General features: G+C 32.2%; 1 protein-coding gene across 1 annotated transcript; it reads left to right on the forward strand.

Annotated features, from left to right (window-relative positions):
• Positions 1-30: 30 nt before the first annotated feature.
• On the forward strand, positions 31-7,281 carry LOC111412482 (pentatricopeptide repeat-containing protein At3g53170). Its single transcript, XM_023043419.1, has 6 exons — positions 31-160; positions 253-329; positions 444-536; positions 1,564-2,655; positions 2,923-3,045; positions 5,546-7,281. Exons 1-5 carry the CDS (start codon positions 31-33, stop codon positions 2,926-2,928), a joined length of 1,398 nt encoding a protein of 465 aa, XP_022899187.1. The 3' UTR covers positions 2,929-3,045; positions 5,546-7,281.
• Positions 7,282-14,224: the final 6,943 nt, after the last annotated feature.

The raw sequence follows: 14,224 nt of genomic DNA on the forward strand, positions 1-14,224 counted from the left end.
GTGATGCGACGAAGCTTCTCGTTTGCATCGATGGCGTCACTGCTTCAAGAGGAGGAACGTTGGTGTAGATCTGCGGTGATGCTGTTGTTAGATCTGGCTGAGATGGTGCATATCTACGTGGTGGTTGTGCGCATCTCTGAATTTGTGGTGTGGTGTATGGGTTGTGGTGTTAATTTATATTTGATGTGGATGTGGTGGTTACGGTGGCGAGTTGTGGATTGAAGGAGGTGGTGGTGGTGGATTTTGGTGCAGGTGGTCGCAATGGTGGTGGTAATGGCATGGGAATCATTGGAGATGGTGTTGCCCAAAAGATAGTTCGTATCTATTGGGTTAGGCTTGATTTTTGGTGTGTTTGGGAAGGTATTAGGCCTGAATGTCAATCGAGAAGAGGTTGAGGTGGTCATGTTGGTGGTAGAGTCCAATAGCTTGGTCGATGTTTGGAGGCTTCAAAGGAAGCACGCCCTAGCTTGCAACTACGAGCAACGGATCTTTCATGTAGTGGTAGTGGTAGTGGTGTGATGATGCCAGTGGTTGTGGTTAGTATTTGTTGAAAGTGTTGGTGGTGCTCACTTGGTTGACGTTGTTGGGATTGATGGTAATACCGTAGTGGTAGTGGCGACAAAATAAATTGTGACCAAGTCTATCTTCATTGTGACTTTCTGTGACCAAATTTATATTAACTGTGACTGCATGTGACTTGTTTACATATAGTCACAAATTAGACTGATATGGCCACATATAGTTACATTGAAGACAAAGTTGGTCACGACTAGTAAAGTTGGAGATGAAGGTGGTAGATTGTAGTACTGGTGTGTGGGTCACAATTCGCCGTTAAGGTCACGGGTTTGAGTTCACAATTTACAGTCATTTCATATACGTCACAAATCAATATAAACGGGTCACAAATTAATATTAATAGGTCACATGTCATTTTGTAGAAGTCACGGATCAAATTTAGTGGTCTCATTTTATATTATGAGTTATGAGTAACAAATCACAGATTGAAAATCATATTTTATATATCGCGATATACACAGGTCACAAGTTATTGCTTATAAAAAAAATTGTGAATTTAATATATTTAATTAAAAAATATTTTTTTGATTAATTATTTCATAACTAAAATTTTAATATTATTTGATTTTTGAAATTTTAAACTTTATTTCTTAGATTTGAAATTGATCATATGCATATTCATTTCATCTGATTATATGCATGGGTTGAGGTGTTTTAGCTTCTGGGTTTTGGATAATGATAAAGTTTTGGGTTTCCAACTGTTTTGTCATTTGTGCTGAAATAGATGATGATGCCGAGGTTTTTTTTAAGGTCTTAATTGTGGAAGAAGAGAAAATCTTGGAATGGTTATGTTTCTTGTGAGAATTTTTTCTTTGGGAATATTTTTAGTTTGTGAAACTGTTGTTTTGGTAGAAGAATAGGTGTTCTGAAAAAACTTCATGAACTCTGTAATTTGTTGTCAAGGTTATAGTTTTTGAACTTCAAATGATTCAAATTTTGGCATTGGTCATGATTCTAACTTTTTCTTATTAATATATTTACTTCTGAAAGATTTTTGGTCTCCTGCGTAAGCAACACTGGTACAAGCCTAGATGCCAGACATATGCAAAGTTATTAGTAATGCTTGGCAAGTGCAGGCAGCCTAATCAAGCTAGCTTGCTTTTGGAAGTCATGCGATCTGATGGCCTCCAACCAACAATTGATGTTTACACTGCACTTGTTAGTGCATATGGCCTTAGTGGCCTCCTTGACGAGGCATTTCGGACTGTTAATTATATGAAGATCATCCCTGATTGTAAACCAGATGTGTTTACTTATTCAATCCTTATCAAATGCTGCATTAAACTTGGCCGCTTTAATATGGTGCAACAAATTCTAGATGAGATGTTGGACTTGGGAATCGAATGTAACACCGTTACATACAATACCCTGATTGATGGATATGGTAAAGCTGAATTTTTTGAATTGATGGAAAGCTCACTGACGGACATGCTTGAAAGTGGTACGTGTCATCCAGATGTTTTCACATTTAATTCTATGGTTGGGGCTTATGGTAGATCTGGAAGGATTAAGCAAATGGAGAAGTGGTTTGAAGAGTTTCAGCTTATGGGGTTAAAGCCAGACATAATGACGTGTAATATACTAGTTAAGTCATATGGAAAAGCTGGTATGTACAAGAAAATGGGCTCTGTTTTGGATTTTATGAAGAGGAGATTCTATTGCCCAACGGTTGTTACATATAATATAATTATTGAGACATTTGGAAAGGCTGGGGATATTGAGAAAATGGACGAGATTTTCCTGAAAATGAAGCATCAAGGTCTGAAGCCCAATTCAATTACTTACTGCTCTCTTGTCAATACATATAGTAAAGCAGGGCTTTTGAGCAAAGTTGATTCAATTGTGAGGCAAGTAGAGAATTCCAATGTAGTTCTGGATACGCCCTTTTTTAACTGTGTCATCAGTGCCTATGGACATGCCGGTGATGTGGATAAAATGGTGGACATGTTCATGGCAATGAAGGACTACAAATGTAAACCAGACGATATCACCTTTGCTACCATGATTGAAGCCTGTCTGGCGCAAGGAATGATTGAAGCTGCTCAAGATTTGGAGAGTGAGATGATTAAGGCCAATAAGGTGGTTCCTTATGTTGTTTTATATTATAAGCTTCAAACTCCTCTTGCTGCATGCATTATAAACTTATATGATTAAGTTCTTTTTTAGGCTTCATGTGAGCTGCAAATCTTGCATACTTCATGATCAATAATTAGTTTTTTATGGCCATTATAAATTTCGAAGAATCACTTCAAAAGCATGTAGAATCATCAATAGAAATTAATAACTTCACATCTTGATAGTCCGTAAATAGTAGACAAGGGTGATGTCAGATTCTTTTGCATTCAGAAATGAAGTTTCTTGGATGCTAGTGTGACCGACCGGAAGTGGGAGATACCATCAATAAGGAAGATTCTACTTTACCAGCATTGAAAGACCGAGCTTTTCTTGTTGTGTGACAACTATTAGACGGTAAGTACTTCCAACTTGTCTCTGTTCTACTTGTGTTGATTTGTTGGCATCCTGCAATTATTCTATAAAGAAAAGTTGGAGAAGATTCTTTTTCTTTTTTTTTCATGGATCTTTTGTGTGTTTCATTAGCAGGAAAAGCATGTGGTTCTATAACCTCCAATTTTTTTGTACAAGATAACTTTCCCACAAATTATCATGTTCATTTCTCGATGTAATATGAAGTTTTAACTATACTCGTTAATCAGTTTCTGGATCTCCTTTTAGATTCATGTGCTTCTTAAAGTAATTTTGTTTTCCTGTTCATTATCTTTCTTGATAAAACATCTCTCTTGAATAATTCCTCAGTTCCTCAAAATGCCTTCATCGTCTGTTATGCATTGAAGTATCTTGTTAAGAGTCCAAAGTTAGTACCGCACTTTAAGTTTGTCAAACATTTCATGATATTCCTAAATTAAATTTATTTTGAAGATTGCTTAAATGGCTATCTAGAGGGAATTTTTCTAGACTTAAGGAGTTCCAACAATATATATGGTCAAAGGTGGTCTGAAATTACTTATAAGTTTCTGGTATGAATCTCCAAAAGTATTGAAGGACATGAAAACTCACAAATTAAGAGAAATAGTAAAATACCAGAGTTAATTGAGTGAACAGTACCTATGAAGTTAAAAATTCAAGTTCAGTTCTTATCAGTTCCCAAAGGGAATATTTCGTGTCCAATAGAAGTGGGTTAGACTAATGTCCAAGTGCAGTTGCAGGTTTCATAATGATTGGATTGAAACATGAGCTATTGTTGGAATGCTGTTGCATGACAGTTGCCTTTGAAATTTTTATATTTTTGCCGGCGTTACCTAAAATTACATCCATACCATTTCTTTCAACGTGTTTTGGTTTCCCATGTTGGTGTATATTAAATAATCTTTCTACGTGCCTTGTACCACTCCTACCACTTACACCAAATCTGGTGCTACCTTGGCGTTGATTTTTTACCTTTTTTTGGTTGAGCAATTCTCAAAGAGACACATATCCCGTAATTATTTCATACAAAGTAGAGAAATAAAAAAATGTGAAACAGATGGCAGTTCAGAAAAGTGGTTGGAGTACTGCTGTAGGCTTGATTGGGTCCTCCAGTGGTACCTATGCTAGCTGATATCTTCATTAGCGTTATAACATCAGCATATGAAAAATAAATGTTCAATCAAATAAATAGGTGAGGTTGGTAAATAGAGTCGTTGGTAATAAACTTATAATAATAATAACTAGAGGCTGTGGCTGCTTGTGTTCAGAAATCCCTTAATTGTATTATCTTTTTCTTGTCTTGCTTTTAATAACTTGACGAAACATTTTCATATCCTTGAAGCGTGATGAAGATATTTGAAGACTAAAGATTATTCTTCTTGATATTTTCATGATAATGTGAATTATTTCCTTAATAATTGTGATTAAGACACAATCTTTCCTTACCCTCATTCTTTTTTTTGTAATAATTAGATGAAACCTTATCTACAATTTAATATCTTCAACATGGTATTAAAATGGGCTTAATTCGATTTTTTTTTTTTTTTTTTAACTTGTAAGTTCCTGTCACCCACAAGCAGCTTCATGCCTCTCGTCCAGCCCCCCCCTCTTTTTTTTTTTATTTAGATATCATCGTTTGGCCATTTTATTAATTTCTTTTCTTTTGTTAGATTTTTCTATCTTGTTCTGGCAGTGATGGTGTTTGAGTCATAATCTGTATATAGGCCTTCACAGTTTCTCTTATGTCAAGAGTTACTCAAATCAAAATCCTCAACTCTTGTGATTGGGAAATCTGTAACATAAGGTTCTAGTTTTGACAAATATGATTTCTGGTAAAATTCACCTAAACTGTCATCGACGATAAACCACCCCTTCTAAGTGCATCTTCTGATATTTCCTTCACCTGCGCTGCAATTTTGCTGCAGAGTAATAAGTTCTTTGCCCAATTTCAATTCTATTCTTATTGCTGGGTCTTCTTTTACGTAGAATTGTTCAGCACTATTCTCCTGTGCATCCTTTACACTTGCTTAGGGGTCAAGCTCAATATTCTCTCTGGTGGCCTCCTTTGAAGCAACTGAAAGTAAATCACAGAGAGAAGACATGGAAGCAATTATGCTAATTGCTGGTTCTTAGCTACTTCCTGCTGCATTGTTTCTTTTGTGGCTCCGTCATCCTTCTTGCTGCTTCCTTCTTGGGCAGTGACTTCTCTCCTTATTATGATTTAGGATTCTGGTCTTGTTCGGTGATTTGTTTCCATTCACTCAGTAGTAAATATATTTGTCAGGGCTTCCCTGGTTTATCAAATAGAAGAATGCTCTACCAAATGAGAACTAATAAATTTTCAGAATTTTTCTTGGTTCATTCGTTGAATTTGGTCGTGGTGTCTAGCAAGCTATATAGGCTACATTTTGTCCAATTCTGCAATTTGTTGGTCTATAAGATTTGGGTTACTAATTGTGAAACTACTGTCGGGTTTATTTGACAGTTGATTGGCGATTTTGGGCCTTTTGATGTCTCCAGCTTGGATGGGGCTGGTTGGGTCCATGAATGCTTTTGGACCTTACTTTGTTTCCATGAGGTAATGCAACATAGGCTACATATAAATTTAAGAACTATTTGTGCTTTTGACCATTTATTATTATGCTGCTGTCTTCGGTTTGTGAGTGATGATAATTTGGCGGATTGTCCCTGGTTGATATGTTATTGCGTTGATTGAGCAATTGTTTGGTTTTGCCTTTCGTTCCTGGTTATTCAGCTGTTGTTTTGTCATCAAAATAATTCTGCCTCTTGCTCTCATGTTAGTGCTAGATCGGAAGAAAATCCTATTAATTTTTCATCAAGTTTATTTGCATCATATTTGTCATCTTACTTTGTGGCCTGGGTTCTTGTTTCAACAGTATTCTCTTCATCTTGGGTGGATTGCTGGTAAGTCCCATGGATTTTGGGGTTCTACTGTTAACGTGGTCAATCCTCGACAAGTTTAGTAGTGAAAAACTGCTCGATGATCTTGTTTTGACAATGTTCTTTTTGTTAGTGGGATATGCCCCTCAAGTCTTGGTAATGGTCGTGTTAAATTGGTGGATAGTAATTTTCCTCCACACCGGATTTTATTTCTTTGGTTGGTGTAAACGGCATGCATGTAAATGCAATATTGAAGTACCATTTGAGCCTTGGAAAGAACAACTTGCTCAGATCAATTTAATTTTCAAACTCTATTTGGCTTCTACAAAACTATATTGGGTTAGAGGTGGGATGTTGATGATACGAAAAAATTATTAAGATTATTTTTCGTGATATTTTTCTGATGATTGTGTGATTGAGACAACATCTTTCCTTTTGATGATAAGGATTATTTACATCAAATATAAAAGAATGTTCATTATCCCATTTATGTATGTATGGTGTAGACTAAACTTGTTCTCTACCCCCTCCACCTCTAGAAAGAGAGATTATTTTCTGAAGAGAATAAAAAATAATTCTGTGATAATTTAGTTAAAACACAAGTAAGTGGAAATTGGACAAAGAGCCCAGATATATGTACACCTTGAGATTTACACTCCTGTGTGTCGACAAATTTGGATACATTGATTTTAAAAATACTTTAGCATTAAAGGTAATATTTTTGACTCATAGGAAGTGTCAACCAAAGTGTACACATTTGGATGTACAAGTAGTCTTATTCTTGGATTTGTCTTAGAATTGAATGATGAAAAGTGCCCGGATTGGAAAGATTGAACTGTGATGAATTTGAAGTTTTGCAACAGTACTGTCTGTTTTTAGGGCTGTTTGGATGAACGAACAAGATAAGAGTATTCTTCAATGAAGATGCTTCGAGGCGAACTTGCCTTGTAAAATGTCACCATGCGCGAGTGAGAAAAAAGATGCTGTTTGGAAGGAACGGCTTGACGATATGCCTAAATATCTACTTCAATTTGCAGGGTCTCTATGTACCGGAGCTCCATGGTCTTGAAGCATGCGATTTTCCTTCAAATGTGTTGCAACGCGAACTGGTAAGCTTGGAAGATGAGATCACTTTTGTAGAGTACTAAATTTCGTTGTAAAACATAATTGAAACCTTAAAATGCACCTGTGAATTATTCATTTATCAGAATCATTGTTGATCATAAACACCTTGATTTATTATCTGATTGAAGATCTGAACAGGATTAGTTAGTGTGTTCACCATTGGTTTAATAAATGAGAAATTCTGTTATTATCATACCCAATTATAAGATGTTATATATGGAGCATATTTCTGTCTGTTGAAGAATGAGGCATAAATGTAGGTAAGGGGTGGCAACGGGCCTGGTTACACCTGAGCTTGGCTCGTGCCCAAATCCTAAGATTGGATCGGTCCTTTCGCTTGTGGGGCCAGGTCGTCCACGAGTCGGTTCGTTTTCTTTTCTTTCTTTCTTTTTAAAAAAAAAATAATAATAACTTAAACACTTGTTTAAGTCCCATTATTTTGATAAGAATGAATTTTTGAATAGTGTATTAATGAGAAATGTGTGGTTAAAAAATAAGGAAGAGTTTTGGATTAGGTGTAATAGTATTTTATTGAAGAGTGTTAGTTGAAATAATGTCAAAACACTATTTAAGAATGAATTTTTTTCAAAGAATGAGAATCAAACAGGCCAATAAAATAAGCTAAAGGACAAACAATTTTTTTAAGAAACTAATAAAATGAAGAAGAAATGAGACTGTCCACGAGTTGGGCCCAAAATGATCTGGCTTGTGAGTTCGTGCCTCGTGAGAAGAAGTGAGTTGGTTCGGTCCATGGCTCGTCTTAAAACAAGTCCGAGCTGACCATGGTTCAAGTCAAGACAAATCTAACTCATTAGTGATTTGGTTCGTTTGTCACCTCTAAATGTTAGCTGCTCAAACGAGTGCATTGTCAACATTAATGAAGAATGTCCTATGTGTATGCGTATAAAAGGTTTATTGTCCTATTATGCATAATATGCTCGTTATATTATGAAAAAGAAATTTCTTGTAACACATGTGAATAGGATTTTATTCTGAAACCAACCCACTAAAATTACATGTGCACAATTCATGATGCCAATGGAAATGCATGAAATTCCCTTCCCAAAGGGAGGACTGGGTCCAAGGATTTTAAGACAAAATCATGAGCATCATCAACCTTGTTAGAAAATGTCAAGTCTAACGTCCAATTTTCTATCAAATTAAATTGTGGGTAGTTGACTAAGTAAAATGGGGGCAACAATCAATAGCCTTAGCACTGTGACTGGAACTAGTGAAGCTATCATGAGATATATGGACTTTCTCGTGTCGTTCCAGCTCCTACACCATTGGACAAGGTGCCACTGGGTCATCTTAATTTAACTTTTCTAAACACTTTTTTGACATTCGACCTACCCAAGCATTAACTTGGAAAAATTAATTAGCCAGCAATCGAAACAGAAAATAATACTCTCCCTGTTGAAAGATTTATTAATTTTTTTCGTTTGTTTCAAATTATAGGTGGCTTTCCTTATTAAAAGTATAATTGATTTTTTAGTTTTTTAATACGTCCCTATTTAGCTGCTGTTTGAGGATTATATTATTTGGGATAAACAATGTTTTTAATAATAAATTTTAGAAAAAAACTTATGGTTAAAAAGTAAAGAAAAGTTTTGTGTTTACGTGTAAAATACTTTATTGTGTGATTGTTGAGTATGTAGAAAAAAAATATTTTCAAATAATTGTTATCAAATATGGGTTTAACGTGTTTTGTTATCAACAAATAAAATTGTCCCTATTTAAACTATTATTTAATGTAGGGAGAAACTAGAAAAAAAAAATATAAGAAAAAATTATGTTCCGAACTATATTAATTATATTTTCTCAATTTTTGTTAAAATGAAAAGAAGTTATTTTTGTTGGATGAGGAAGTATATGACATGATTCGACATGCAGAATGTTGTTTCTCAAAAGAGTATGACATGAAAAGTTGGGGGTCACATCTAAAATTATTTTATTGGAGGGAATGTACGGTTGAAAAATCAATTTGGGAAGAATGAGTTTTAAAGAATTTTTTTATCATATGGGAGCAAAATGTTTTGTAAATATTGTATAAATAATAATAATTTAGTTATATATTTTTTAATATAACTTTGAAAAGGGATATTGGACAAGAACTTATATTCTATCCACTTATTAATATTTCGTTGTACTAGAGTTGACGAAAACAATTATGTTAATTTTTATTTGAAACATGCAATTAAGATAATTCTTAATTGAAATTAACAATAATATCTTCAATCTATGGTATTTTTTACTCATTGATTTCAAGTATTATGGTACAAAATTTTCTTAAAAGATTCTGAATTTTATTAAAAGAATTAGGACATATTATATAGTAAAGTTTTGAGAGTTTTCGAAGAGTATCGATTTTCGGAATGCATCTAAAACGAAACCCTAATACTTTATAAGTTTATGTACAAAATAAATATGGTCAAATGTTTAAAAGGTTCAACAAGTATGAAACTAGAAATAATATGCTGACAATATGGTAACCAAACATTACGGTTATCAAAGATATACAATGTATAGAATTGATTGCAAGCCATTTTCAACACCTTCGGCGCCTCAAATCCAATTAATTTGTGTTCCCACATCACAAGTGAAAATTGTGTAGTGATAAGACTCTAAATTAATCATTTCGTGACATGATTTGTTGTCCAAGTCCAAGTCTCCAACTAGTAGACTAAGTCGATGATTCTTGCACCATTATTTTGACAGTACTTTTGAAAAGTTAAAAGCTGCTTTCGTGATTAAAAAACTACTTCTGAATATTTTTGAATAATTTTTTAAAAGTATTTTATCTGGTTAAAAGAGCCGTTAAAGAAAACTGATATATGGTAACTTATTCAGGTAAGTCTTTCACAAGAAGTAGAAGTCTTGCCAAAAATATCCTATTTGCTTTGTATTTTGTGGAAGGATATTGACTTAGTATTGAAGTGCCCAAAAATCAAAGATGAAATTATTAGGGCGGTTGGCTAAGATGTGGTATAATATGATTTAACTTTAATATTTATTTCGAACAAAACCTGTTTTTATGCATATCTTGACGAAAATTAAGGACATGAGGTTAGTCGGATTCATAATCATTACATCATAACTAAAATGCATGAATTTAATTAAAGTTGTTTCTTCTTTATTTTCACGACCTAATATAAGATATGATAGAAAATACAATCTACGACAGAGCTTATAATAATTTGTAATAGTAATATTAATTTCTTCTAGATCAAATCAAATAAAAAAAATACGATCATGGCGACGTGGAGTTTGATTATTGGCCAATGGATTGCTAACAACCCTAAGAAGTGTGATTAATTAGTCAAATAAAAATCGTAATTGATATAGCAATTCATTAAAAAAAAATGTTTATCACATCTTCAAGAGAAAAACCTAACCCGTGCAATTGACTATTCCACGACATAAATACCCTTATCATTATAGAACCTTCGCTTGAATTTTCAAGCTATTTCAAATTGATGTTGATAGATTTCTAACATAAAAATTTGGAATTATGCTACAAGAATCATACCTAATCTGCTCTTATGCAAAGATAATTATATTTATAATTTTGAGTGGAATAAAAGTAGACAACGTTGTTAGATTTAATCAAAACATGTAAATTATAAAGATACCTTAACGTCATGCCCATGTTCATTATTAAATCACATAAAAAAATTTCAGTGTGGTAGTTCATTGTTATTCTATTTCTATTTTTTAGTTCAAGCATTGAACCGCTCTTCAACATTTTGAAAAGCTTTTACGATGTACTAGACCTGGATTTGAGTCTCATTGAGTAAGAGTGAAATTCAATTAAAAAAAAAACATTTGAAAAGCTCTAATCAAGTAAGAGTGAAATTCAATTAAAAAAAAAACATTTGAAAAGCTCTAATCAAATAACTTCCTCTAACGATCAATGACTCTCTCCGGTTCTTAATTTTTAATGACATGTTTAGTATATTAAAATAAAATAATATTGAAAATTGAAGTTTCTCCTGAATTTTTAACTCATTAGGTGAAGTGGTTCAATTTTCTTATCATTTCATTAATTATCTACCTCTTATCAATGTACTTCTTTATTAACATTCTTTTCAACCACCTTCATCGATCGATAATCTATCCATGCATCTTTCCTGCAGAATAAATATATAAATAAATAATACCGAATAAATTCATAAGGTCACTAACTAGGCAAATTTGTGTTTTCTTCCATCCACTTATTTTTCTTTCATATGTGATAGTGATTTTTCTCAGCAAATACCGAACACTATGAAAGTAGGGAAAATAAGAATATTTTTCTCAAAAGTTTTGTTGAATAACTCATAATATAATCTTATTAATTAGAAAATAAGCTGTTAGTATTGGGTTCCTTTGTCAAAGACTTCGTGGCTATTAATTTCCATATGAACTCAAATTAAATAATTCTTGATTCCAAAGCAAATGCCAGTCTTTTCCAAGTACCAAATTCTTAATTAAGTCTAATGACAATCATCAGAGTCCAAATTCTAGATTATCCCTTCAATTAAACAACTAAATAAATATTGGTTCCACCATTGAATTGATCCCGTAAACCATTTCACTTGATAGTTATTTCCACCACAATAAGCGACTACCAACCAACCAACCAACTAGTCAACTATGTGAATAGAATAAAGGAGCAGAGTTGGCGTAAAAAAAATATTTATTCACATTAATTTATTGAAAGTAAGACTTCATATGACACTATTTTGTAGGTTCAATTGAGTTTTAGAGTTTCATATTATAAGACCGATATTGTTAATAAGTAATAATTCAAATGCTTATTCTTTAATTATTGTCTCCGTATTTAAGTCATTTAGAATTTTACATGTAACATATTACCCAAAATCGCGATTCCTTTGTGAAATTTTATTGGTTATTTGAGTTTAGATGGAACAAACTACTCATTTGAAATTTTTAGACTATAATACTTAAAGAGTAATGGGGTCCATTTTAAGAACTTGTCTACTAAAAGTAGTTCCAATACTTATATGTTTATTATTATTTAAATTAGGTAGAATTTTACTTTTATAAAGTATCTTTATTGTTAACATTCGTTTGTATAAACAATTGTACAACTCTAGGCCTAGCTAGTTTCCTTGTTGATTTCTCTTCTTCATGTTCCTATTTTTGCGTCCATTGCCCTCTCCTTTATTTACATTAATTTTATTTTTCCCACGCACGTATGATTGTCTCTTATAAAAGACACCATAATAATAATAATAATAATAATAATAATAATAATAATAATAATAATGATGATGATGATGATGATGATGATGATGATGATGATGATGATGATGATGAATTATTAGGCTGACTATTCGAGTTGTTGCAGTTTAGTTCACATTTTTATCAACATACACATTGAATAAGCATGACTAATTTTAAAATTTCCTAATCTATTAATTAAAAAAACCTCGTATAAGCATAGAAACAACACAAAAATGTTAGGAAAAGAAGAAAACGTAAGATTTTGACAACAAATAAAAATTTGCTTAATGATATCAAAATTGGACTAGCTCGATATGAAAATCAGAATCAATTTCGAAACTGGTCGAGTTATACTTAAAAATAGAAAAAGAGTAATGCTATTTAACACTACTGATACTAAGTACCAATCTAGATGACATGCAAGTGTTATTAATTGATAGCTCACCTTAAAAGTAGATAAATAAATCACATTTAAGATGTCCAATCACTTGCATGATACTTGAATTGGTGCTCTAGTATCACTGGTGTTAAATGATATTACTCATAGAGTAAATGAAAGCCATTTAAAATAAGTAAAGAATGGGCTAATATTTAAGATATTAAGCCCCCATTTGACTCCCATTAAATTAAATTTCATTTTTTATCTCTATATTTTCAATTACATAATTTTTCATAAAATAATATTACATGTAAATCGAAATTTTTTTCTTCTTTTTCAACCACTCATTCGCTAAAAAATACTATTCCAACCATTTTAATTTCAAAAAATGAGGGCCAAACAGGTGCTAAGTATCATATCAAGTGATAATTATTTTTTGGACGATTATATCCTTACTATAATTTAATTATTGTAATAATATTTTACTTTTCGTTTTTCAATATATATTTAATTATTTCAATAAATGTCCTACTTTTCATTATTCAATATGTATTTAATTTACTAATAATTTGATCAATTTGAACAATAATATCATTAAGAATAATGTTATGTAGCCCCATTGAGGTTACAATTCCAATTTAGGTGGCGCTAGATGATGGGTTGAATGAAAAAAGTGAAATTAGGTAACTTATTAAATTTCATCTATCATTTAATGTCACATTAGTGCCACCTAGATCGGGATTGTAACTCTAGTGGGGCCAAATATGCTACTCTATCATTATTATTTTGACCTATTTAGTTATGATGAATGTACATTTGACACATTCGTTACGTTACTTTTCATTTTTCAATACATGTTTAGGGCCCGTTTGATATGGATTTTGAGAATTGATTTTTTGACCGTTAGAAGAAAAATGGGGTCCACATGTGAGAGAAGAAGTCAAAAATTACGGCTTGAATAATAAAATAACGATCAAAAAATCAATTTTTTTGGGCAAAAAATCCCTACCAAACGGGGCTTTAATTTATTTAATCATATTTGACAAATTCATTACCTTTGGTTTTCAATATGCATTTAATTTATTGAATCATTTGAACAATATTATCATGAATTATTTTTTTAATTATTTAGTTATGATTAATGTACATTTGACGAAGTCAATCCACTTGATTGAGTAAACTAAATTCATGGAAAATATTTTGAAACAAAAGATGAATATTTTTAGAATTTTCTTTCAATTGATTCGCAATATACTAGGCATTCTAATTCTTTAAGACGTTTATTTAGAAGATTCGCAATCTAAAATGAATGTTAAGATACAGATAAAGTAAATGGGATGACATGATACGTATCTATAATAAATGATTTCACTTGATATAGTCAATGTATATTAAGCGAATATGAAAAAATAATGGTATTTGTTGGATGTTCATATCAAAAAGATAAATGAAGAGACTCTTCTGATGTAATTCCTCAACTATTTAAATTATTTTTCCAAACCGATTTTTGTTTTATTTGAAACAAAAGTT

Source organism: Olea europaea, chromosome 16, assembly GCF_002742605.1.
Source record: "Olea europaea var. sylvestris chromosome 16, O_europaea_v1, whole genome shotgun sequence".
Taxonomy (NCBI): domain Eukaryota; kingdom Viridiplantae; phylum Streptophyta; class Magnoliopsida; order Lamiales; family Oleaceae; genus Olea; species Olea europaea.